Source organism: Convolutriloba macropyga, chromosome 7 (assembly GCF_964194025.1).
Source record: "Convolutriloba macropyga chromosome 7, txConMacr16.3, whole genome shotgun sequence".
Lineage (NCBI taxonomy): Eukaryota > Metazoa > Xenacoelomorpha > Acoela > Convolutidae > Convolutriloba > Convolutriloba macropyga.
Genome location: NC_134474.1, coordinates 22,446,603 through 22,474,449, shown reverse-complemented (window position 1 = coordinate 22,474,449; position 27,847 = coordinate 22,446,603). Strand labels below are relative to the sequence as shown.

Here is a 27,847-nt window from a genome sequence, read left to right as displayed (position 1 = left end):
AAGCTTGAAATTGCGCGATGAAAAAGAAAAAAGTAAAGCAGTGTCAAATTGTTAGTTACAATACCACCGTTGATGCTTTTAGAAGACAGCGTTAAAGACAGCAAAAATATCACTAGCGCTCAGACAAAAATTTGCTACTCCTAATTTGAAATTACCCGACAACCAAACAATGAACCATGCTTACTCATTAGCCTTTTACTATGCAAACACGCATTGATTCAAATATCTCCTCTCTTCCTCAACTTCAAAGAACCAATTGCTTTTATTCAACAAAAGCAAAAAAATATAGCTTTAAAAATCCTCAAAAAATTGTTGTTTGCATTTAATAAACAACGCTTGGCTTAATTTCAATACTCTCAAAATTTGTACAAATTGTTCATCCAAGAGTAAAAACTCCAGTATAACAAAAATTATTTCACCGTAGTTTGATTTAATTTCGAATTCAGCGGACTAATTTATTGGATTGGCTCTGTCATATTATAAGATGGGGTTCTTTATTGCCTTTATACAGCATTGGGGGTCATTTAAATCTACTTAACAGCACAAAATTTAGTTTACTTCAACATATCAATCAACGTAATTCATATCTGCACAGAGTATATTCCTATCTTGCTTTTGCAGATGAGCTATACGTAAAAAAATTCCGAGGAAAAATTTGCACGTCAGGGGTCAGAACATAAAACACACACAAAAAGCACATACCAGCTTTTGATGGATTAACTATTCTTATTCTTCGAAGATCAACAATAAACATAGCCGGCAAATTGCCGGAAAATAGCCTCCGCTTAACGCACATTGCGTTAAGCGGAGGCTATTTGACCCGCTTAACGCACATTGCGATTGAAACAGAAAAAGAAAATAAGAGATAAAAATTGACATAATTTTTCTAAGTGTCATTTTTTTTATTGGGTGTGCAAATTCTGCACATTCGATTAGATTCTAAAATTGCACTTAATTCAGACTTTAAACTGAACGCTATTAAGCATAATACTAATGCCAGCCAGCATAATACTAATGCCAGCTTCGATAACCTAATGCACTGCCTTAATGACCGGGATTTAGATGCTTATTCCGTTTCTTTTGATCTTTTTATTCGATGCGTGAAAGAATTTATCCGTTCAGCTGAAACAGAGGGTGAGTAAGTCAACGGTGAAAATCGCAACTTATGTAAAACGAAAAACGTGATAAAAAAGGTAAAGCAAATTTTAAAAAAGGAGACCACTTAAAAATAGCCGGTGAGAGGCTGACAGCGGGTATTCAACAGCTAAAATAAGAAACACGGACGCGTTCTAGCAATAAATTTTTTCACTAAAAAGTGACACAAACCAAGTGCTAAATTGAGAACCATATGTAGGTGAGAGGAGCGGCAAGTGTATGTGAGGTGGGAAGTGATAGGGAAGTAGGGAAAGAAACTTACACTAACTAAGGCAAAACTAAGACAAATGAGCGGTAAAAATATTTCATTGAATTTAGTCGATGATATTTCTGTCGGTAGTTTTCCCATTTTTCATCAGTGTGCGTAAAATGATGACAATGCGTGCATTTATATTCTCTAACACAAAGTAATCAAAATCTTAATGTTGAATGTTCGAAAAAAATCCAAGTCGAAAAAGAAGTAGTTGCCGATGTAGTTACAGAACTGATTCAAAGAACTTCAAAGAACTAATTGCTTTCATTCAACAATAGCAAAAATAGAGATTTGAAAATCCACAAAAATGGTTTTTGCATTTTAAATATTGCTTCACTTTACTTCTCAATTCCAAAGTTCGAAATTTGGGACCTCTCCAAAAACCTAAGTTGGAGGAAATAGTTCCCAAAAACCGTACAAATTGTTCCTCCAAGAGTAAAAACTTCAGTATAAAAAATTTATCTCAACGTAGTTTCATTTAATTTCGAATCAAGCGGACTAGTTTTATCTGATTGGCTTTGTCAACAAAATATAACATTGGGTTGTTTATTTCCTTTGGACAGCATTGGTGATCATTTGAATCTACTGCGCAGCAAAAAATATATATTTTGACTTCAACGTTTACGTTCCCCATTTTTTAAGATTTCTTAAGTGTTAATCTGGTGCTATCATTTTATTTCACCAAGAATATATGCAACTGTTGTTTTCGCAAAAAGAATTGAGTCTAGTGATTTGAAATTTATTAGAAAAATGCAGCATGCTGACACAAAAAAGCTTTGTTTTGAGAATAAAAAAATCAGATTTTCCGCTTCTGACAGATTCAGATTTGGGTTTTGAATTGTTCTTGATAGATTGCTGGTCAGACTGTTGGAAAATTAAAACTCTCGTCTAATTGCTAAAAAGTTGTCCAATTGCACTAAGTTTTAATTTACTTTGATGCTGTCGGCTTCAAGCACAGGCAGTTTAATTGACCTCACTTCCGGTTTTCATTATTTTGCTCGAAATACAAAAACAATCAAAACTCAAAGCACCCGGCAGGAGCTATTCAATCCATACGACTGTTTGTTTAAAGTTTTCCAAGACAGTAAGCAAATTGGATAAACAAGTATTTGTGTGTTAGACCACGCTTCTATCGGGCTCTTCAATCGCGTTACAAATTATTCCCCGTCTTATGACCATTTGTCAAAACTTTGAATTTAAGAGAACAACCGGGCTAATAGGACAACTAAAATCTACAGCAGACTTATTTTTGACATTTATTTGTAAGAAGCCGCCCTCAATTTCCTCCTGCAAATGTCACCACATAAATCTTACAGCTTAATGGAACGTTTTCAATTGTAAAAGGAAACGGGTATCAAATGTTCCGACTTTCACTTTGAATTCAAAATAAACAGATCCTCAATATTGTGAATTTGACAGCTCCTCTAGAGAATACAGTAAAATAAAAATACTTGTCTATTCAATATCATTATGTAAATACTTGTCTATTCATTGATAATTATCAGTATTGTTGGATAAAATCTCAATGCAGTAATTTTCAAATCGAAATAGAAGGAAAAATAATTTTTGGTTTATAAATATTAATGTAAGGTTTCGCAGGAATTGACTTCTTTTGTATCAACCCCAAGATAATTTTGTTGACTAAATTTACAACCCATTTGATATGCGGTCATTCTCAAAGTGATGTTGCAATAGAGAGATTCACAAAAACTTCTAGACATGTTTATCTTTATGACTGAAACGTACTGAAATCGAAGACTATGGAAAGACGCAACATAATGTTGCTTACGATGCTTTCACTTACCTTTAACCTTCGAGCCTCGAAAGCGTTCAGTTCTTACAAACCCAATATTTCAAATGGATTAGCGGAGGAATCGCGGCTGATGGAACACCTTAGAGAGGTCTTACCAAAATTTACACCACCTTTCGATATGAAAGATACGAGAGCCTCAGTAAATCTAGATTTGTATCAGATTCTCGATGTCGATGAGAAGAACGGGGCGATTATGGTGAACATGTGGTGTCATATGTATTATTACTCTGAAGCAGCATCATGGGATCCAGCGGATTTTGGTGGCATTCAAATGGTGAAAGTTAGTCCGAAAACCTTTTGGACGCCTGATATTGGTTAGTTCAACTTTGTAGATATTTTATTTTTAGAAAAAGAAACATAACCTACTAACATTGGACAATTCGGTCAAGAACAATAGACGGAGCTTGACTCTGAACTGCATCATTATTAGAGTCAAATGGCTTTACTGTATAGAGTTTACTGTAGACATTAAAAAAGATCAAATTGAGACAATAAAATCATTTTGGCACACTTTTCATTTGACGTCTGGTAGTAAACCGTCATCATCCGAGTTCAGCTGCTTAAAATGTGAAAAATTCGAGGACGATAAAGAGTAGTAATAGGGTGAGCAAGTCTCCCCGGGGGGGGGGGGGTGTAGACCCCATGTATTAAGATAGGGTATAGGAGTAATTTTTGAGAGAGGGTCTACACTAATGTATTAAGATAGGGTATAGGCGGCGTACATGTTTTAAGATTAGTAATAGCGGCCGCCACGTATTAAGATTAGTAATAGCGGCCGCCACGTATTAAGATTAGTTATAGCGGCCGCCACGTATTAAGATTAGGAATATCCTCCGCAATGTATTAAGATTGGGGATAAATCTAGGGGTGTTCCAGGGGGTGAGTAGTAAGGTGGGAGCAGATCAGGGTGATTTTTCGGAGCCACTTGTCACGTGATTTTAGAGGTCATTTAGGGATTAGCAGGGAATTATACATGCAGCGCGCAGGGAATTGCACAGTCAGCGCGTACGTACAGGCGGGGAATTGTACAGGCAGCGCGCATTAACGGATAATTTCCCTCGCAGTAAATTTCAACTATTTTTGGTTTAACCACAGCAATGTATTAAGATTAGGTATAGCCGCCGCAATGTATTAAGATTAGATATAGCCGCCGCAATGTATTAAGATTAGGTATAGCCGCCGCAATGTATTAAGATTAGGTATAGCCGCCGCAATGTATTAAGATTAGGTATAGCCGCCGCAATGTATTAAGATTAGGTATAGCCACCGCAATGTATTAAGATTAGGTATAGCCGCCGCAATGTATTAAGATTAGGTATAGCCGCCGCAATGCATTAAGATTAGGTATAGCCGCCGCAATGTATTAAGATTAGGTATAGCCGCCGCAATGTATTAAGATTAGGTATAGCCGCCGCAATGTATTAAGATTAGGTATAGCCGCCGCAATGTATTAAGATTAGGTATAGCCGCCGCAATGTATTAAGGTCAGTTATATCCACTAAAATTGAGAAAATTGAAAATTTTTATAAGAATGAATTATGAAGGTACGAAAAGACAGACACAGTATTAATCAAGTACATTATAAGTAATTTTAAACACAACAGAGAGCACTCACAATACAAAAATTGATTCAATAAATTACAGGTTCAGGGGTACAGTATGAATTCCATCAGATAACACTTTTCGTTTAGGATAAAAATATGAGAGTCCTTTCTTTGTTTGTTCATAGGTAGCGACGCAGTGGTTGATTGTCCGAAATCCTCTATTTGTAGATGTTAAATTGATGATTTCTTCCATCACTCGCCGATATTTTTCCAATGGTCCATCTCCGGTCTCTTCCAATGTTCGTTTGTTCAGTCCTTTGCTGCTGAATTTGTACTTATCCGATTTGGCATCGTAGCAACAATATGTTTTGCTACAGAGACAAATCATTTCAGTAAATCTAAATTCTTCCTTGAACAGACCTGGTTCACGCTTATCGTGCTTTTTATGTTTATCACAACAAGTTCTAGGGAAGAAATTTTGTACAGCATCAGCTTTGAAAGAATCATCACAATCGTGTTCCCTCAGAGTTTCCCAATCTGCTTTTTTAGATGGACGAATGCAATCGTACAAATTATCGTGCGCTAGAGCTAAGTATAAGGAGTCAGTGTCCATTTCTAACTCTTCGAACGTGTCGACATCGCAAAATTTATCAAAAAAATTGTAATAAAGCTCCAACATACGTAATTTTGCGTACTGAAGTATAAAAAAGCCGACTATTATCGGTTCACGGTGCTCAATTTTTGATTTTATAAGTTCAACTTCGTATAGTTCTTTTGACACACTGTTAAGTCTCTTAAACAATTTCCCGTTGATAGCTTTGTGTGTCTTTTCATCGTTCAAGTATTTTGTCTCTGTATGTCTGCTTCTGTCCATGATTTGGTAACCATAGGAACTATTCCCTAACAATTTCATTGTTTCTGCTACAACGCTTGATTCAGGATTTTCATCTCCAACTCTTCTAGCATCAACAACCGATTGGACAAAATTGTTGAAGCATTTTTTGGGTGTGTACTGAACGAAGCGATAAATTTTGGTGCATTTTAGCCCAAGACTAAGGTAAAAATTGAGTAATGGTGTTATGACTGTTCCATTTTCCAACTTTAAGCTTGAAATTAACATGCGTTGCGGTTGCTTGAGTAAATCGTTATCAATTGCATAATCCCTCAAATAATCACCAATATCTGCTCGACTAACATTAAAGTTTTTAAAGATTGGTGGAAAGTTCGAGAACTTGTATTTCAACCCATCTGGAACTTCGAGATCACACTGAACGTAACCAAATAGTTTATCTTCTCTTATCTTTGTAAGTAGAGATTCTTGAGTCAGAGGTAGCTTGAATGGGAAATTGTTTCTCACGTGAATTTTTACAGATTCATCACCTTTGACAGTTTCCCACCAGTTACATTCCCATATCTCAACAACTTTATATCCTTTGTTTCGCAAATAGTCTCGTCTTAGTTCATCGTATTCCCGTTTCTTTAATCCTTTCTGAGTCTCTTCCTCTGACATGCTTGCTCTTGCTTCCTGACATGCACAAAAGTGAAAGTAACAACCCATTGCTTCAAAAATAGTTTTACAGTGAGCACAAAATCCGTCTACATTAAAACAATCAATCTTTTTCTGAGTTCCAGTTGTGTAGTAGCTTTCAATAGTGCAGTTATGACGTTGAGATTGTAGGTACGACATAACCATGTTCTCAAATTTCCTCGATTTATTTTGTCTAGCTTTAAACTTCTGAGAGTCTGAATCAAACTCCCATCTAGTGTAAAGCCCAGTGGGCATTTCTTGACACATTGAGAAGGGGTAAAGTTGACTGGCGTCTATACCCACAATTGATTTGCAAATGTTTTCTGTGTTTCGAATGTAGGTTTGATCCACAATTGCTTTTCTAGTAAACACAATAGAGGGACCACCGGTCATATCGTCGCGTATTTTATCATGTAAATCTTTGTCTGCTTCAACGAAAGGATAGAATTTACTATTAGTTGATTTGTGTAGACAAATATTTGCTAAATTAGGTAGTGTGCAACCCAGTTTTAACATATCAATCCCTTTGTTATGATAGAATTTCATCATTTTCTGCATCGCTTCTAGTGTCGGGACAACATCTTTGTTATTATACCACCTGACAAAGTCTTGAAAAGTTGTCATTTGTTCGTGCTCCCACACACTTTCCAGGTAATTGTAGTTGTCGAATCCCGAGGGGGGCACTACCTTCAACCTAAGTTTTTTCAGAGCCTCCTGTTGGGAAAGTCCACTATTCAACAATTTTGTGAAATCCGTAAATTCTTTTTCCAAGGGATTGTGATCTCTCAACTTACTAAAACATTCGTAAGGGGGTAGGAAAGTTACATCCAATTTGTTTGGTGAGTCGAACCATTCATAAGGGAAAAACCCTTTGGTCTCATTTGTCTTGTAAGCTTTGAGGAACGAATCTAGTGATGTTGCTCCACCAAGAAAGTTTAGAATATCGAGAAACTGAACATCGCCAAATTTAAAGGATACAAAATGATTAGCTTTTTTAATAACCGTTGTTTGAATATCGCGCTCGTGAATGAGGTAGGGTAGTAAATAAGACTTGATAAGATTCAGATCATATTTCCCGCTGTTGAATCCAAATACAGGTAAAATGCTGACATAACGTTCAAAATGTTGTTGTAGTTCGAGAAGTTGATTTTTCTGAATTTGGAGGAATTGAGTCGACATATCAATTTCTTCTTCTTCGATATATTGAAATTCAAACATTGGAGTACTCTCATCTTTCCTTCCATTTAGCTTCTCGAAAATAGAACTTACTCTGTTTTTAATTGCATTTTCAATTGAGGAAAATTTTTGCAACATTTCTGCTTTACTTCTGCTAGCTAGTTCTTCTAATGCTTCAACAAAAGATACAATCAGTGTCTTGGGGTCTCTGTTGCAAAGGAAAATAGGTTCTTGTAATAAATTAGAGGAAATTGACACAGATATTGGTTCATGTTTTCCTATCCAAGTAGTTGTATTGGTATCTTTTAGTTCATTAGATGGAACGCAGATTGATTCGAAGTCAAATACAGCCAAGTTTTTGAACAGTTTTTGTTCTTCCTCATATCCAATTCCAAAACCGTCAAGTTTATCGAACAAAGTTTCTCTCAAAGTGTAAACACTCTTCGGATAAATGTGCTGTATCCTATCTTTACAAGATTTCACGTGACGGTGGAATTTACCAGCACGCTTAATAAAGGTATCACAATTAGGACAGCGGAATCATTTGAAAAACGTGTTGATATCATCAACATAGCAAATGTGGTTGTTGTAGCGCAGTAGATTAATGTTGTTCTCGTACATCTCAATACTTCTGGCAAGTTCACCTACAAAATCCCCGTCCTCAATGTCAATGTCATAAATGAAAATGTTGTGTTTTATAGCATTTTCAACAAACACAAGGTGATCCATTGACACTCCTCTAAAGTTAATTGCGTCATGACCAGACTCGTGGAGAAAGTCACTGAACAACTTAGCTGCGTTTGTTTCCAGCTCAGCTGATCCATACAAGTGAACAGCCACAGCTCTAAACAAGCAAAGGTAGTCCTTGTAGGTTTCTCCGTATCCATTCGTAACAAGACAATTTACATCGTCTCTCCTCAACAACTGTTCAGGTATAACAGCATCTAAACATCCCATTGGGATATTGTTGAGAAGAGCACAGAAAACTGTTACATTCGTAGTTAGTGCATACCGCCATTTTGTGTTTGCCTTTTCTTGAGCACAAGTCTCAATCAAATCCAATTTCTCTACTCTATCCTGAATTGAGACTAAGTCTCCCTTAGAACAAAGTAAATGAGACTTCTCAAAGAAGGTGTTGTTCTCATGAGCATAAAAGTATCGGTATTCGTCTGTGTCAACATTTCGTAAAATAAATCACAGGGATAAATTTATTTTTGCAGCACAGTTAAGCTTTTCAAACACTTCCTTCAGTTTTTCATTAATTTCGCTGGGATCAAGTCTCGACAATTTAAAATTGAATACTCTATGTCTCCCATTCTCCATCTCAGTATTGTCAAAGAAGTGTTGACAGGCACTAAGTTCCTGCTGTAACTGTTCGTTGTTCCTATCCAATTCTTCCGATTCTAGTACTTCTTTCAAGTTTTCGCTGGATTTGGTTCCAACTTTGGTCGATGTTCCGTGTTTCCGTCTCTTATGTTGTTGAAGAGAATAAAAACTTGGAAATTCCTCCAAGCATATAGTGCACACTGTACTAAGCTTCTTTTCTTGAGGAGCGTGATGCTTAGCAAGGTGGTAGTTCAAGTCCTCTTTCCTCTTTGTGTAGAAATGTGAACACTTGGGACATTTTAAAGTCCCACTATCACACGATTTTTTGTGTCGAGCCATTTGCTGCTTGACAACCATTTTCTCGCACTTTGAGCATTTGACAGGTAGATTTCTATCAAGAGAAGGCATTGTATTGTTGTGATCCAAAATAAATTGAATAAATTTTAAGTAAATTGCCGAGCAACTGTATCTGATAACAAAGTGAGAATGAATACAATTTTTGGTTTTTTAGTTAGAATAACTTTTATGACTAATTATTTCCATATAAGGAAATGACGTAATTTCTATTTTTAGTAACATTACGCAATACGAAAGTTCAAGAACTTCCTACGAAGCAGTCACAGTGTTACATTATACATTGTATTTAAATCCAGAAAACATCAAAAATGTGTAACCTTATTCCTTGGAGGAAAATCGGAATACTTAAGTTATATTTATTTGTCATATTGCTGATTTGTGATACATTTTTACAAAACAATACTATTCATCCCAAAACAGACTTCTTAACAAAATCTATCTGTCAGATGCTTGCTCACTTAGAGAATACAAATATTATTGTAAACAAACTAACTTTGTAATTTCATCGATAAAACACTAAATGTGTTTTTACAATAATATTAAAACATTAGAGAAGAAAACTCCTACTTTAATTGAAGATAACTTATATACAATTGACGTTAACGTGATTATATTACAAACTACAAACCAATCAAATTTTAGTATTAAGAAACTTGTTGTAAAAGTTAATGATATCGTTTTGCTTATCTCATTCTCTCTTTTAACATTTTTTTTATTTTAATAGAATAATACGTGAAATTTTACTCATTTGTGAAACATGTTGATCAAAAACCACTTACAAATATTGGAGAAGATTTACAAGAGAAAAGAAGGTATACCTGATTCATACAAAATTGACGAAATTGATGTAGATTCATACTTTTTTTTACAATTTTTTGGACATTTTCACAAAATCCAACAGAATAATCCGATTTAGTAAAGGACTTGAGTATGCAACGTTCTCTATTAAAAAATTTGAATATGAGGAGTTTATTGCGAAACAGTCTTTCGATTTATCCTCAGAATTGCATGTAAGCAAATACGAATTGTTGTTCATTTTGAACTCCGTCCCCGATATATTGGAACAGTACAGAAATATTTCACAAACAAACTTTGTTCCTCTCCCAGAACCAATAACAATAACTTCTTCACTACAGAGTGCTTTGTACTTCCATTATTACAACGACTACAATGCAGTGAGAGTACTGATCAGGTTCGGAATTCGTTTACCTAACGTATATATACAGAAATTTGATTCCAAAAATGGAACATTTTCCGAGATTGATCTGAAATTTGACGAATTGGAAAAAATTTATCAAAGCTTGACTTTTTTGGTAAATTATGTCACTTCATTTCAACTTAAATAGACCATTTTAGGTAAAAGCATAGTCGGAAACCTGTATGTATCCTTCACTTCCTATCTTTTTAGAAAATTTTACCCAAATTTGGATTTGAATTTCAGTTCGTCCAGAAATTTCAAGCTAAACTTCACTTTTTCTCATAAAATCTTCCATCTTTGGTTACTGTTGTTTGATTGGACAGAGCACACCATATATAGAGGTTGTTGATTTTGACATTATCATTTGATCCAACTTCTCTGAAAACATCATCACTACTTTCTCACATTATACTAACTACTCAACATTTTATCCTGCTATCGAGCTCCAACATTCACTTTCTTTTTGTTTAAAAATACTTACTTTAGTTCTAACTTTTGTTTAAATCTAATTTATATATCCTGTTCCCTTCCTAAAAAGGAAATTTGCTGCTTTATAACTTTCTCTCCACTGATTGCTTTTATCACGTTCTCGAACAGAATCTTTTCATCCATTCTCATCACTTTCTAACAAAAACCTCTTCTATCATTTATTCTAAAATGGAGTTCACCGTTCAAAATAATAACCTTCTGTACTCATTTTCTTTTACTGAGGATATTGCTCGGATAGGAGTTCGAGATTTATCAAACGGACTGTATGAGTCTCTGATCACTTTACCCATTACTGTGTGGCACATTATTGAGCACCAGCGACAACAGTTTGATACATATCATCAGGGACAGGTCCCAATCACAGAGAATCAACTCGGAACTCACGCGATGGGACACGAAGTTGCTGTTGTCAGTGGACACCACTATCCTCACGTTATTGGATCTGATTTTCCTGCCAACTACGTAGCTGGAAATATTCAGTACACATTTCCTTGGGAGGAAGGGCAAATTCCAAACAGTTGGTTCACTACACCGGATGTAGGTGAGGTATCAGGCCCGGAGGTGGAAAATAATCTTCTCCAAATAGCTTCAAGAGCTCATAGAAGAGAACATAGCGAGTTGAGTATTGATACTAGTACCACCACGTCATTTAACGATCTGGAAAACTTTGATCCAGCGCAGTAATATGGATCTACTGACATGTCAACTACACCCTCGATGACAACCCCATCGATTGAGGAAGGAACAGCTCACAACCCTATCTTTTTGAGTGATGTACCTAATACCCCAGTCACTGTTCAACCAACTCAACTACCTGGTAGAATTGAGCGACAAAGAGGTTTCGGTAATGAAATTCAGAACTTACCAGAATATGTTATTGAAACTCTTTTTGAATGATTTCTATGTTCAATTTTGTAAAATATTTTGTATTTGTTCGTAAAAATATTAAAGTTTCTGAATACCTTTTGGGTGTTTCGTATTAAATTTACATTTTCAATTTTATAATTTTTTTATAGTTTTCCAGAATAAAAGATTAACACGAAAGGTTACTTGATAATTTAGGTACTTGGTTATTATTGAAAATTTGTTTTTCGACAATTAAGAAAAATACCGAATTTAATTTTGATATTTAAGAAAATTGTCGAATTTATTTTCGATATTTAACAAAAAATGTCGAGAAAAAATTCGATTTTTAAGAAAAAATTACTGTTACAAATCCGACTTTTAAGCTGCAAGAACAGATTCAAAACTTGTCATTTTAAAAATTATTAAAAGTTATGTTTTTTGCTTAAAATCATACCGTAAAACTAAGAAAAATGAGAAAAAATTGCACATTTTGCACACACAATTTGGTAACATTTTTGATTTTTAATGAAAAATCTGAGGTTCTATTTTTGACTTTTAACAAAAAATGTTGTGTGAAAATTCGACATTTAACAAACAAATCGACTTCAAATTTCGACTTTTAGAATATACACTAATAATAAAACATTTTAGTACAAACACTTTATTACTTTCTAACTTCAAAGTACAACATGGGGTTATCAATTATTCCATGACCATCTAGTAAACAATCAACAATTTCTATTAATTCACTCTCATACTTTGAGTTCTTAAGAGACTGAATTCGGTCGAAGAAGGATGATCTCAATGTTTGTGTGCTTGCATTTCTTTGCTCAGCTCTCAGTAGATGTCTCCTGAACTTTTTTCTACTCAATCTCTTCTTAGACACGCTGGGTAGTTTTTCAACAAATTTGTTTTCCGAATTATGTTGTACCGCTCTCTTCAATTGGGTGAAAACAAGTCCTGCTTCTTCATTTGTGTGACCAAAAAACTGATGTTTATATAAGGTGTATAAGCAGTCCACTGTCTGATATTGAAAAGATAACTCATCCAATTTTTGGAGTAATTCATTAATGGAAGATGAAATGAGAATTATGTGATAAGAACAATTTTTCAGAGGACAAAAAGTTTAATTGTGAGACGCAACAGAGTATTCACTAGTAAGCAAGTACGGTTTATAATCCTTAAGTGATACGCAAATGAACAAGGATTTCTCACAAAATTTTTTATAAAAGTCAGGTAAAACTTGACACATAACTGCTGCCATTCTGCAACCAAAGTGATTTTGGAGTGATTCTTTTAAACTACCGTATAAGGAAATAACGCAATTCAGTTCAAACGCAGCGAAAATTTCATTTGAAAAATGACACAGTTCAAGAGACAGCAACTCAGAAAAATCCGTTGTTTTACTTGTTCTAAATATTTCAAACACTATTACTCGCTAATGCAACACAGACGTGCTAAACATAAGATAAATATGCTGCTCTAGTTCAAATGTTTGCTCAACTTAAAATTTCTGACTAAGTTTCCTTATAAGGAATTTTTGCAAAATGACGCAATTGAATTTTCCATATTTGGAAATGAAAGAAAGATAATGACATCATTACCAAATAAAGGTGATCGGAAACAATAGAGGAAGTAAAATTGCAAGTCAAATCATTCAATTAATTTCTCTCTGTCACATTAAGTTGATAAAATGTCTCTCTCTCAAGTCTCTCCGTTTTACTCGAGTGCTCCGTCTATGTTTACCGATTCTCAACCTAAAACTGGAACTGATTCGGTTCCATTTTATATAGACTTTGGTTCTAACCCAAAAAGATTTGGGAGATTTACTGTGTCCCAGATTTTTAAAAACGGACAAATTTATTCCGAACCAACTTTCCAAGTCTTCAAAAAAGATAATTCTGGAACATTTGAGAAGTACCAACAACTTCGAATAGGAGATTACGAATTCAAGAAATTCTGTTTCCTCAAGAACAATATCCTGGATGGGGAGTTGGAACTGAGTGAGTACCCGACTCAATTTGATAAGAACCCATGTATGGAGGATGTGCTGCAACGATGTCACAAAGTCAGAGAGGTCAGCATAGGACGAAATCGACGAATATATGTGACTTTCATTCAATACGTTCAGGAGAATCCAGCCTCCATTTATGTGCAGATTCGGCTCTTTTGTCGCAAGGAAAACAATGAGTTCAAGCAGGTGACTTATGTCAGCTACACTTTGGACGAGTTCAAGGAACTGATTCAAAATTTGAATGACTTTTCTAACATTGAACAATGTACATTTCAATAATAATTGTTGTGTGATTTTGTAATATGTCTTTGTCTTCTCTACAATAAATTTTTCATTTTAAAAATCTTTGATCTGAGAATGAGTTGGGATATTGGCTGCTCAAGAAACATTTTTTTGAGTCTCAGAGACAAGTCAAAGGTTTTTCACGTTAGACTTCATTACGAACTTAAAAGATATTCCTATACTGTTCTTGAAGCTCAAAATTTTCCCAAATTAGAAAATTTGGACATAGAGTCCCAAATTTCAGAATTTAAGTGGGTTATTCACAACGGATTACGCAGAACAAGTCTTATATATCGTTCAGATAAACAACAAGTTACCATTTCACAACATCGTTGGAACGGATATCAGTGGAGTTTTCTGACAAACATTGAATTAAAAAAAGAAGAGTACGAGAACTTACTAGAGCATCTCCCTACACTTTTATCTTATATTGAAAAATTTAAGAAAACTTGCATTGACATGGATGAAGGAACGCAAAGTTGATGGATATTGTCATTCTTGTCAACATATTCAATTGCTACGGAAGCATCCTTTCAATGTTTCCCGAAAATGAAAAACGCAAAAACTGTTTTTTAGCGGCCTGTAAAATTTGGGACGAGAATATAAATTTGGAGGAAATTAACCAAAAATTTCCTCATGGAGGACTTATTGGTTATGGAAATTCCTTTTTAGATTTTTTCTTTGCTAGATTGAAAGTTTTTCGATTACATGCTATACTACACGATTCTGCTGGAGCGGTTAAAGCAACTACAAACAAGGGACCAGGATACTGTTACATGTTACCAAATTTTCCAAGCTCATGTTTCTTGGGACATTTAACTGGGTTAATCTTTTGTGTCTTTATTAAATTTTATCATCCTCAAATTTTCAAAATGCTAGACTGCTAATCATTTTTGTAATAATTCAACCTAGAAAAAAGAATGTCTCTCGTTGTGTTTGATATTGAGTGCTTGGAAGGGAAAATTGTCAAGGATTTGGGTGTTTTCAAGGATGGAATTGTATTGGGATACAGTTTCCTCCCACCCAAAGACTATAAACCTACTTTTCAAGCAAAATGGAACACTAAAAATTTACATGGGATTAATTGGAACAATGGAAAACTGGAATACACTGAGTTGTCATCAATCATTCACCAACATTGTTCACCTACAACAGAATACTTTGCAAAAGGGTTAGAGAAGTTTAATCTTCTCTCAAATTACTTGTGTAAAGATGTGGAGAATCTAGATGATCTTGGTTGTCCAAAAGTTTCCAAACTTCTCAATAACTCGGATCCTGACTGGGATTGTAGCAATTATCCGTATCGACACAAAAAGACATTTCACTGTGCAGAGAAGAAAGCTTATGCTTACGGAACTTGGACTCTGGATTTTTTTGATAACGTATAATATTTGTAATTTCTATTTGTAATTTCTATTTGTATTTGTGATCGTTTTGTAATTTATTATTTTTATTTTACTACTTTTGAAATCAGAGAGAAGTTGCATTCCCAGTTCAAAAAATTGATTTTCCCTTAAAAATAAGGTATAAATGACCGAGCATACAGATAACGGTTTAAATTTAGGTAATTTTGTCTTTGATGATAATAACCAGGAACGACAATCGTGGAAAAGTTTTGGACAGACTTGTAATAGATCTCTGGTGGTTTTTTTGTCCCAATTTTTTGTTATTTTGTTAATATTAGCGTGCTGTTTAGTAAGAATAACTCTTGCCGAAACCTGTGAAGAAACAACAGTTTGGATTGCTATCTTATCCAGTACAGTCGGTTATATTTTACCTTCTCCTAAACTATGAACAAAATAATCTCTACTAAGGAACGCATTTTTATTTCATTGGTGGGACAAAGCGGGTCTGGAAAATCTCATCTTATCCATGATTGGCTAATTATTGGAACTTTTCAACCCGATTTTGATAAAATTTACTATTTTTATCAACATTATCAATCACTTTACGGTCTAATGTCCAAAAACATTAAAAACATTCAATTTATTCAAGGAGTTGACTTTGAGTTCATTCAGAGTCTACCCAATAATGGAACAAAGTATTTGCTGATTTTTGATTATTCTTGTGAAGAAATCTCAAGCTCGAAAGAATTTGTTAAAATCGCGACAGCTGGAAGACACAAAGGTCTTAGTACAATATATATAAAGCATAATCTTTTTCATCAGAGTAGGTTGAGAAGAGATATTGAGTTACAAAATACTCATATAGTTTTATTCAAGTCTCCTAGAGATGTTCTCCAGATTAACACTCTTAGTCAACAGCTCGGGTTAGGATCACAATTAAAAGATTGGTATACAAAAGCTACTTCAATCCCGTATGGTCACTTACTCATTGATCTAACTCCGAAAACAGTCGACTCTCTTAGATTTTGCAGAAACAGTGGTTCTATTCCCACTATTTTTTTTCTCCCTAAAACGAAACAAGAGATTACTTTTTTGAACGATGAACACACAACATCTCTCTACGCTGATAACGTTCCAAACGTATTCCCAGAACTTCAAGAAATCGTTCCTAAGAAATTGTCCAAAAGATTTCATTCAGTTTCTAAACGAATGCATAGTAAACCTTCTCGGGGGACAACTACAGGAAATACAAAAACAAGACGTAATAAAGTACAGAGACGAAATTCATCAACTCGTGCTAAAAAGAACCGGAATAAATAAAAGAAGAGCAATTTTAAGTTCACGAAAAGGAATAGAGCTCATATCAATTTTGACACCATCTATCATTAATCGATTGTCTTGAAATGGAACAGTTTGTTTTGATTCCTCAACACCTTTACGAACAAAAATTCAAATTAGAAGTTAAAAAGTTGGACACTTTTGAGCAGAAACCAGTTTCTGTCCCAACACATTTGAACCCTAATTACAAGGAAATCAGCAACAAAACCAGATCTTTAAAGAACGAATCAATTGTAGATCAAATTTTGAATTCACCGCGAGTCAAGCTATCTCTCAACGACACAATTTTATTAGATGGAAGAGATACAGAAGTAGCTTTTGCAGATTTTATTTTTGCATTAAAAAGAAAGAACGTTGATTTTCCCGACATATATTACACAATACTTGATGCTACCGGAATAAATCCGCAAAAAGTAATAAACAAAGATGCCAAAAGCAAAGACAGAGGGAGCTGGATTCCTTTCAAAATCTGAAAAAGCTAAGCTACAAAGGCTGTATAGAGATGGAAAAGCCGCATATGGATCAATTAAAAATCTACAAAAGGCAAGTGGCTTATCCAAAAAGAAAGTTGCCTACTTTCTACACAGTAAAGACTCCTACACAAAGTATCGTCATGCAACACGACATTTCAAAAGATTACCAGCATTTGCTAAGCGAATCAATGAGATCTGGTGTCTCGATCTAGCTTTTATGGATAAATTATCGGATACTAATAATGGAGTGAAGTATTTATTAGTATGTGTTGACGTCTTTTCTCGCTTTGTTCGTGTGCAACCAATGAAGTCAAAGTACTCTACCGATGCAGTTGTAGCTTTCAAAAAAATGTTGCGTAAAAAAAGTATGCCCGCGAAAGTATGGGTTGACCAGGGAACAGAGTTTAGTGGTGAGTTTCGAAAGTTTTGTATGGACAAGAAAATTAAAATTTACTCTACTAGAAGTGAAACGAAAGCTGCTGTAGCTGAACGAGCCATTAAATCCCTGAAAAACATTATTTAACGCTATATGGAAGAAAATGGTGACAAATACATGAGAAAAATGGATTCCTTTGTCAAAACTATGAACACAAGAGTTAATCGCTCAACAGGTAAAGCTCCAAAAAATGTAACAAACAAAGACTTTTTGTCAATTTTTTACAGAAACCCAATTAACCAATATAAACGACCACGTTTTAAAGTTGGTGAAATGTTCGTATATCAAAAAAAGATATTCCATTCAGAAAAGGTTATAAATCACAGTTCACAAATGAAATATTCAAAATTGTTAAAGTTGCTACTTTTAAACCGCCAACCTATAACCTTTGTGGAGAACAAGGTGATGAAATTCTAGGTAAATTTTATGAACAAGAGCTTTCAAAGTGTATCATTTAAAGATGAGTTCTTTCACTGTTGAGTTGGTTTCCAATGCGTCGTTTGATTGTTACCCAAACAATACACTAAGTTCTTTCACGAATTTGCTACCTGAACAAATTAATCTTGATGGAGAATGGGAGGTAGCAATAACAGAACTGTCGTATCCTTCCTTGTACCAAAACATAACAGAGGGTAAATTCTTCTATCTAGATGAAGCAACACCAGATACAAAACCATCGGATTATTACACACTTGATCCAGGTCTATACCCCTCGATCTCTGATATTGTCAATGAAATGAATAGAAAAATTCAGGAACGTGAAAAATATGAAAAAACGCCCATCAAGTTACACGTTAACAAAATTACACAGCGAATTTCTTTGAGTCTTCCAAATCAGAACTCTTTACTTGTCATTTTTAGTGCCGATCTTTGTCATGTCTTTGGATGCGAAGAAGCTGTTTATGGTATGGGTGTTTTCATGAGTGGTGGTGGTCCACAATTTCCCAAGTTTCCTTATGACATTGTACGAATACACACCTTAATGATATATAGTGATATTGTTGAATACAATATTGTGGGTGATAAAAAAGCTGCTCTTTTACGATGCATTCCGTTTATATCAAAAGTTAAGAATGGAGATATCATCTCAACGGGACAATACATGAATTATCAAAATTTTCCAAACTTACAATTTAAAAAAATTCTAAAAAACTCATTCCACAGCATAAAACTCGAGCTCCGGGACTCTTATGGTGAAAAAGATCCTTTCAACTCTGTTGGTGTGACAAGAGCGGTACTAATGTTTAGAAAAACTTCTGACAATCATTTTTAGATTTAAAGTTGTAGAAAATGGTTGCTGATAGTGATTTACCGTATTTTCGTGGTTATTCAAGACAGAGGGGAAGAGGATTCGGAGCGTTAGCACAAACAATTGGGAGGACAGCTATTCCATTCTTGAGGAGATATGTTGTCCCAGCAGCAAAAAGAGTTGGTGCTGATTTGCTTGATATAGCTGCACCAGAAATTGGAAATGTTCTAACTGGAAAGAAAAAATTCAAATCTGTGGCTGCAGATGTTGGAAAGAAAACATTACGTAAACAGCTAGGTGGTGGAAAAATTAGGAAACGGCGCATAATTCGAAGAATTACCCCAAAAACCAGTCGACGTCGTCGAACTAGAAGAGATATTTTTTCTAAGCTAAAATGAATACTAGATCAACAAACGATAGCAACTTTCGTTATGGTCACTTTACGAACTCTTGCTTGGAGATTTTTGACAAAATTCCTGTTTTGGAACCAATTGAATCTTCTCACGTTCAAGAAGTTTATCCCAGTACTTCATTGGATGAAAGCAGCATTGAGTTCGAGTTTGAAACAGATAGAAGCATATATCTTGATATGAGAGATATCCACCTTCAAATCAAAGTTGGATTACAAAAGGGAAGATTGTTTGATGACTTTATGAAAAAGACGAGCATGGAAAAGCAGATATGGGAATGTCTTTCACAGATGATGATTTACATTATCTAACTCACGTCAACAATTTATTGCACTCGCTCTTTTCCAACTGTGAGGTGTATCTGAACAATCAACAGGTTTACAACTCAAATGGTCTCTATGGACACAAAGCTATAATTTCCAATGAATTTAATGCTTCCACAAGAAATAATGAAGGTATTTTGGCTTGTCATGGATATGAATTTGAAAAAGAACCCAGCGATTTTGAGAAAAGCCCTTTTATAGATCGAGAGGAAGAACTTTTGCTGAAAAATGGAACTACTTATTACGGTAAATTAGCAATTGATTTGTTCCAATGTGAAAAGTTACTGCTTCCAAATACAAAAGTTAGACTGAAATTGATTCGTGCAAGACCCAATTTTTACATGATCTCCTACAATCCTCACGTCTCCCTTAAAGTTCTTGACTGTTCCCTGTTTACAAGACGTGTTGTTGTTAACGAAGTGTATCACCAGACTATCAAATATCAATTAACTCATCAACCGGCTTGTTACAACTTTATGGAAACAATTGCACGCACATTTATTATTCCTTCATGACAGAACCAGTTTATTCAGGAAAATGTTTTTAACAATGCTCCAATCAGAAAAGTAGCTATTGCGATGAACACAAATTCAGCATTCACAGGACATTTTCAAGAAAATCCTTTCCATTATCAGAAATTTGGTTTACGAGAACTAAGAATTGTTCGAGGAGGTAGAGCTATAGTATCAGTTGATACAACCAATGACTGTAGGGCATATGTAACAACAATGAAAGCAATGAATTTTAACGAAGAGATTCCCGCGTTACCACATAATCTATTTCAGAACCATTACGTGCTTGTATTTGATCTCACTTCACTTCAAGATGCTGGAGAAAGTATTCATTATCCTGAGCTCAGCGGTGAAAGTATCCGATTAGAAATGTTTTTCGACCGCCCGCTAAGAAGCGTGACAGAATTAATTGTTCTAGGAGAAAGGATGTCCACTGTTAAAATTGATCAGTTCGGAACGGTTGCTAAAAATGTCTGAAGATTTTTGCGTTATCGAAAATTTTTTCATATTTTTTTCAGTTTTTTATGGGTTTTACATCATTGCTTTCTGCATTGGAACATTTTTGGGTTATATATTATCGTCACCCAGTTGCCATTCTCTTCACCAAATAATTTCTTAAAATGGACGTTAACTGGGGGCGAACTAATTCAAACTTTTTTGTTTACGTTCCTCTCCTAATTTTCCTGGTACTTCTTTTTATAATTATTTTATTCTACCCCAAATCCCATAACAATTCTGTTGACAAAATTAAAAAGTCAAGCAACCTTTTATTAGAGCAAGGTAAATAGTCCAATGATTGTTGCTTTTATGAAGAGAATGAGTCTTTTCAGCTTGACTGTACAGTTAGAAATCCGTGTGTTAATGGTACTTGCGAAATAAAGCAGAGAAAAATTGTTTGTCATGGATAACACTTCCCTGATACAGATTATTGAACGAATCCCAGAACTCAAATACCGCTATATTGGATCGTTTCCAGCAGATTGTGTTCCAAGGCTACCCACATTCAGTTTTGCTATCATCAACACTTCTCCGAGCAGTGAAGCTGGAGAGCATTGGATAATGATTGCTCGACTCAATCGAACTTATTACTATGCTGATTCTTTGGCTCGTCCAATCACAAAATACAAATTTTTGAATAAAAAGTATCAGAAAATGATACAACAACCAGTTCAGAAAACTGATAATTTGTGTGGATTTTACACAATATTTGCAGCATTTCAACTATTTAAATTTTTTCAAACAAAACTGAACAATTTTCATGACGTTCATGTTTTAAACTTTATAAGTAATTATATGTGAATTAGATAAACTTAATGTAAAATAAGTCGAAGTGTAATAAAGTCGACAGTAATTTTTTTCTAAATTCCTTAATTCTTCGTTAGTTACTCAAATTTTTGTTGTCGACTTTATTAACTACTCGGCTAAATGTACTTTAATACTCTTTTCTTTTGTACTATCATCATGTAAACGTTTGATTAAATTTGTATTTGCATGTGCTTAATTTGTACTGTGTCTGTTATTTTGTACTTATTAATTCAATTTTTTTTCTTTTATTTAACTTTTTTCCATGTTATGAGCGCGTAAAAGTCCACTAGTACTGTGACAATGCCAGATCAGCAAGAGGTAGTTTCGATCTACCGACCTCTGGGTTATGAGCCCAGCACGCTTCCGCTGCGCCATCTTGCTATTTAGGGTCGGCTATACTTAATCTTAATACATTGTGGCGGCTATACCTAATCTTAATACATTGCGGCGGCTATACCTAATCTTAATACATTGCGGCGGCTATACCTAATCTTAATACATTGCGGCGGCTATACCTAATCTTAATACATTGCGGCGGCTATACCTAATCTTAATACATTGCGGCGGCTATACCTAATCTTAATACATTGCGGCGGCTATACCTAATCTTAATACATTGCGGCGGCTATACCTAATCTTAATACATTGCGGCGGCTATACCTAATCTTAATGCATTGCGGCGGCTATACCTAATCTTAATACATTGCGGCGGCTATACCTAATCTTAATACATTGCGGCGGCTATACCTAATCTTAATACATTGCGGCGGCTATACCTAATCTTAATACATTGCGGCGGCTATACCTAATCTTAATACATTGCGGCAGCTATACCTAATCTTAATACATTGCGGCGGCTATACCTAATCTTAATACATTGCGGCGGCTATACCTAATCTTAATACATTGCTGTGGTTAAACCAAAAATAGTTGAAATTTACTGCGAGGGAAATTATCCGTTAATGCGCGCTGCCTGTACAATTCCCCGCCTGTACGTACGCGCTGACTGTGCAATTCCCTGCGCGCTGCATGTATAATTCCCTGCTAATCCCTAAATGACCTCTAAAATCACGTGACAAGTGGCTCCGAAAAATCACCATGATCTGCTCCCACCTTACTACTCACCCCCTGGAACACCCCTAGATTTATCCCCAATCTTAATACATTGCGGAGGACATTCCTAATCTTAATACGTGGCGGCCGCTATAACTAATCTTAATACGTGGCGGCCGCTATTACTAATCTTAATACGTGGCGGCCGCTATTACTAATCTTAGTACGTGGCGGCCGCTATTACTAATCTTAAAACATGTACGCCGCCTATACCCTATCTTAATACATTAGTGTAGACCCTCTCTCAAAAATTACTCCTATACCCTATCTTAATACATGGGGTCTACACCCCCCCCCCCGGGGAGACTTGCTCACCCTATTACTACTCTTTATCGTCCTCGAATTTTTCACATTTTAAGCAGCTGAACTCGGATGATGACGGTTTACTACCAGACGTCAAATGAAAAGTGTGCCAAAATGATTTTATTGTCTCAATTTGATCTTTTTTAATGTCTACAGTAAACTCTATACAGTAAAGCCATTTGACTCTAATAATGATGCAGTTCAGAGTCAAGCTCCGTCTATTGTTCTTGACCGAATTGTCCAATGTTAGTAGGTTATGTTTCTTTTTCTAAAAATAAAATATCTACAAAGTTGAACTAACCAATATCAGGCGTCCAAAAGGTTTTCGGACTAACTTTCACCATTTGAATGCCACCAAAATCCGCTGGATCCCATGTGGCGGCCGCTATTACTAATCTTAATACGTGGCGGCCGCTATTACTAATCTTAAAACATGTACGCCGCCTATACCCTATCTTAATACATTAGTGTAGACCCTCTCTCAAAAATTACTCCTATACCCTATCTTAATACATGGGGTCTACACCCCCCCCCGGGGAGACTTGCTCACCCTATTACTACTATAAAGACAATAAAAAAGTGAATAGAAAGAAAAATAAAAACGTACATTTGTCAAACGAATACAATAAATCATTGTCTCAACTTCGTTGGCAATAACCTAAAAGTGGACAATGAGCATAACAAATTCTACATTTTTAAAAACAAGAAAAAGTGTGTCACGCCCCTATTTCGTGCCTCATAGTTACGTGATGTTTTTCCTATAAATATCCATAATAAGTGCTATAATTTAGTTCACATTCAGATAGATCTCAAGGCCATATATAGCCAGTATTTCCATCTAGGCCTGTAAACCCTTATTTGTTTATGTTTACTAAAAACAACCGGAGATTGACAGTTTACTGATAAACATATTAAGTGCCTAAAGGCCTCAATATTTACCTTTTTGAGTTCACTGACGATGAGTTCGCATAATTGGTAAATAACTTCCTGAGAGAATATGTACTTGGTGAAGTACTTATTCTGATAAAGTAGGTGCTAATACGGAAATTGTATATGTACTTAACAAACATCAAGAGACGTACAAAAGCCGGAAATTGCCCAACTTGCAGATCAGTAAATATTAACGAAGGACCAATACAACTCAAGGTACAGCCCTGCGGAAACCACGATCACCAGAACACCGGAGAACCAGCCTGACAATCAGTTGATCAATACCTCTAAAAACTTGATAGAACTTGGAAAATTCTTATTGATAACTATTGATTAATTCTTGGCGAAATAATAAAAGATTGAACTGGAAAGTCTTTATAAAATACCAAGTTAAATCAGGCCTAAGTAGAGCTAATCACGACAGATTAAATCTTTGAAAATACAAGGCAAATTAGTGTATATATCACGCATTCGAACCGCTCAATAAAAGGCTATTACTAGCTAACTTTATTCAAAATATATATATGCTAAAAATCGCACTGTGAAACATCTAAATAAGTCCTTGTAAAACGCCAATTATTTAAGTTAATTACTCCTAATATTAACCTCAATAACACCACGAGAAAGACACTAAAAGTCAGTGCGTAACAAAGTGCTTACTCGAATTGAGAAAACTGGCATAAATTTCAGAAAAGGTATTTTTTACATTGTTTTTAACATATGAATCACGTTGAGTAGAGTGAAACTATCAGATACAACAATTAGGTAGAAGCAATTAAAAAATTGCTTCTTTTAATTTTTATGGGTGAAATTTCTTTTAAAATATTCTAGAAAAACAGTTCTTTTATTTTAAAGAAGTTAAATATGAAAAATTAATTTTGTTTAATCTATGTATTAAATTGCTTTGAAAAGCTTGGAGAACCTACAGCAGATAATTCTGTTAAAAAAGAGTTAAAATATCGCTTTAATTTTTAATACCAATGCAATCACCCCAGTTTTTTTATTCAGAGTGTATTTCTGAGATACATTTCGAAAAAATCGTTCCACCAGCCGTTGGGATAGGATCTATTTGAAAAACAACCTGTTTACAAATCTAAAATTTAAAATTTCTGAAGATTTGTGCCAAGACACTTGGATTTTGAGATAATTGTCAGCAAATTGATAAAAATTTGCAAAAATCGTCAAAATTTGGGAAATGGGTACAACCGTCGTTTAGTTTCTTATCCAATGCCATTTGTTTTGAGCAAAAAAGCGATCCTTTTTGCTCTGGATATTTTAAAGAATGAAAAACCTTCAAGACAAATGCGATCTTTATTTTTTTTAGCAAATAAAGGCTTAACTGAGCTCAGTTTCACGGCCCTTAAAACCACCATACATCAAACTAATCTAAAAAATGAACCAGCTCAAATCGTCGAGTAAGCATTTGTGACACATTTGACCGTGAATGCAGTTTGAAAGTTAAACATAACCGACTAACGTCAGATGAATTGCTCTCGAACTACAGGCGGGGGGGGGGGGGAGCAATTCAATTTAAGGGTGAAGCTTAGAAATTTTTGGGTGTAAAATTTTGACCTGATAGGGGTTCGACCGTGCGACCTCCCGTAGAGCAGTCAGACATCTTAACTACTCGGCTATAACCTCGTTGTAACTCAAACGCTAACGATCACTTTTATAATAGTAACAAACTTCACTTCAGAAATAAGTGCAATTGAAATCACTCAAGAAGAAGTGAACTGCGAAAAAGTCACTTGAGAAGTCACAGAACGTTCTAGAACAAAAGCGCAAAAACGGTCCAGCGAAAATTTTTCATTAAAAGACGAACACGTTTTCAATAAATGCTTCAAATTTCGTTCAAGAGCAATTAAAAATGATTGCAATTGAGAACGGAAAAGTCATTGAGAGAGTGAGGTAATTCATTTATGATGATGATTTACAAAAACCGGTCATACAATTGACTGCAGAATTAGCTAATTATTGTAAAAATATCACGTCAAGCATTTTTAGCTGCGAAGCAGCCGCCTATAAAGATCTAAAACCCCTTCTGACTAAAGCGGTGTAAAAAGTTAGTGAAACAACGAAAAAGAGACAGCCGCTATACTGCTCAGCTCACTTTTCAACTTTACAGCAACAAAATATCATAATAAAGGGTTACAAATTGTTGCAAGATTATACTAAGTGGAAGAACATTTTGCTTATTTTTAAATATGGGTCAGATTTGAATTTACTGTTATCAATTATATCGTGGTCATTTAGTTCCCCTAGACGCAGTGAGAGTGACGTACAATGGCTTCAACCAACAAGTGGTCAGATCTGACGGTCTAGTAGTCGCATGGTCCTCCATGATGACACTTCAGCTGTCGTGTGACTTCAACTTGAGAAAGTTCCCCTATGACCGACAGTACTGTCCTGTCCGATTAGGTCCTTGGCTTTTACATCAGGATGTGTACCGAGCAGGTATGCGTTAAAATCACCAACAAAAAAAACATCAACAAGAATAGGTGGTTTAAAAGTTTGAAAATTGAGCTACAGTGATGCAAAACACAATCTTGCAATCTTGAAAGAAAGAATTAATTTTGTTTCAAAACCAACAATTATTAATGATACAAAAGGGACATATAACGATATTCTTTCTTTTCAAACAGCCCTCATCGTAACTATTCAGAGCTCATATTATTTGATGGATGACTTTGCACGTGAACAAAGTCCTCACAATGATGTTAATATAGTTTGGGTATACTTAAATTACAAAGGACATAAAGCGCAGTTAACTTAAGAGGGGAGCCAATGGAAACTAGAGTGCGTAAACACCAATCAATTGCCTCCAATCCAAACTATACAAACTAACGCACAAACCACATTTCAGGTTTGGAAGACAGCAAAAAGGAATCATCGTTAGAGCTCTCGTACTTCGCAGAAGACAACCAGTGGGAATTAATCAAGCCAGTGAAGCTATCAGTCATAAACGTGACACGATCTCAGTTCTCATATGACCAAATAATTCTTCACATGCGACTCAAACGAATAGCCCGATTCTATGAAACGGTGCTGATATTCCCCAATATTTTACTCTATGCAATGTCGTCAATGGTATTCTGGTTGCCAGTTGACTCCGGTGAAAAGATCTCTATGGCTGTGACCACCCTTCTGGCTGAGATTGTGACGTTTCAGCTCATTTCAGATATCCTGCCAGCAACTTCATATCCATTTCCGGATATGCTCTATTTTATTTGTGTAGTCGCCATACATATAGCACTTGTGACTTTAATGTCAGTCATAGGTGATTTACCATTTTACTGAATTCATTCACTGAGTTTTAGTCGGAACTAAGAGTGCCTACAAATGGTCTTTGCAAACAAAAGGAATCATTTAAGTTGCATTTTTCAAAATTCACGTTAATTTGATTAAAACACAGCCAAGTAGTAGAAAGCACAACAGTGCGGATAAGCCATTGCATCAATTCAGAGCTCTTCAAAGGGCAATTTTTGCAAAAGAGACTCTTTTTGTCCATATTTAAGCGCTTTCGCAAGTCACTTTTATAGCGGAGACTGACGATTTTTGGTTTTGTTTCAGTAATTAACATACACAGCATAGAAGATCGAACCAAAATGCCGAACTGGGTTTACCAATTGATCCGGAGCAACTGGATGCGATTGGCATTTCTCAAACCGTATCAGCCGGAGAACCACACGGAACCCAATAGCTCAAACACGCACTCCCAACAACTCCCAGAGAACCCGTTAGGAAAAATCCCAATCTCCTGCCAGAACGAAGCAAGCGTAATAAAACCTGTGAAAATACGACGATCTACACACAGTCCGGACAATTTCTACCAAAATATTCCAGCACAAAATGGATCTTTCGACTTTGAGAGAACCAAAAACACGAAATCAGAACCCGACGTTCAATCGTTCAGCCCTGCATGGCAGTATTTCGCATGCTTAATTGACCGATTCATGTTCTTTGTTCACATTGGTTTGAAATGTTCAATCATGACATATTTTTTCAGTCAAGCACAAAAAACAGATTAGATATTAATATGCATACATAAAAATTAGATAGAGTCATGAGATTAAAGGTGCTTTAATCTCAATTTGATGTTATTCTTAAAATTTAAGATTTTTCACTTTC

General features: G+C 35.3%; 2 protein-coding genes across 3 annotated transcripts in view; one reads left to right on the top strand and one right to left on the bottom strand.

Annotated features, from left to right (window-relative positions):
* LOC142342704 (ubiquinone biosynthesis O-methyltransferase-like) overlaps positions 1-27,847 on the bottom strand; it is a 175,751-nt gene that overhangs the window by 15,295 nt on the left and 132,609 nt on the right. The gene's annotated exons all lie outside the window — the stretch shown is intronic.
* On the top strand, positions 27-27,847 carry LOC142342702 (acetylcholine receptor subunit beta-type unc-29-like). Of its 2 annotated transcripts, XM_075394210.1 has the most exons (5): positions 27-50; positions 2,529-3,535; positions 25,973-26,173; positions 26,583-26,996; positions 27,290-27,847. In XM_075394210.1, exons 2-5 carry the CDS (start codon positions 3,169-3,171, stop codon positions 27,745-27,747), a joined length of 1,440 nt encoding a protein of 479 aa, XP_075250325.1. In that variant the 5' UTR covers positions 27-50; positions 2,529-3,168; the 3' UTR covers positions 27,748-27,847. The 2 variants fall into 2 exon arrangements, with proteins under 2 accessions (XP_075250325.1, XP_075250324.1); XM_075394209.1 differs by lacking the exon at positions 27-50 and having other exon boundaries at positions 2,279-3,535.

Coding starts and splice junctions, on each gene's coding strand:
- LOC142342702 (XM_075394210.1), top strand. CDS start 3,169: ATGGAAAGACGCAACATAATGTTGCTTACGATGCTTTCACTTACCTTT. Junction 3,536..25,972: donor CTTTTGGACGCCTGATATTG/GTTAGTTCAACT, acceptor GTGGTCATTTAG/TTCCCCTAGACGCAGTGAGA. Junction 26,997..27,289: donor GACTTTAATGTCAGTCATAG/GTGATTTACCAT, acceptor GTTTTGTTTCAG/TAATTAACATACACAGCATA.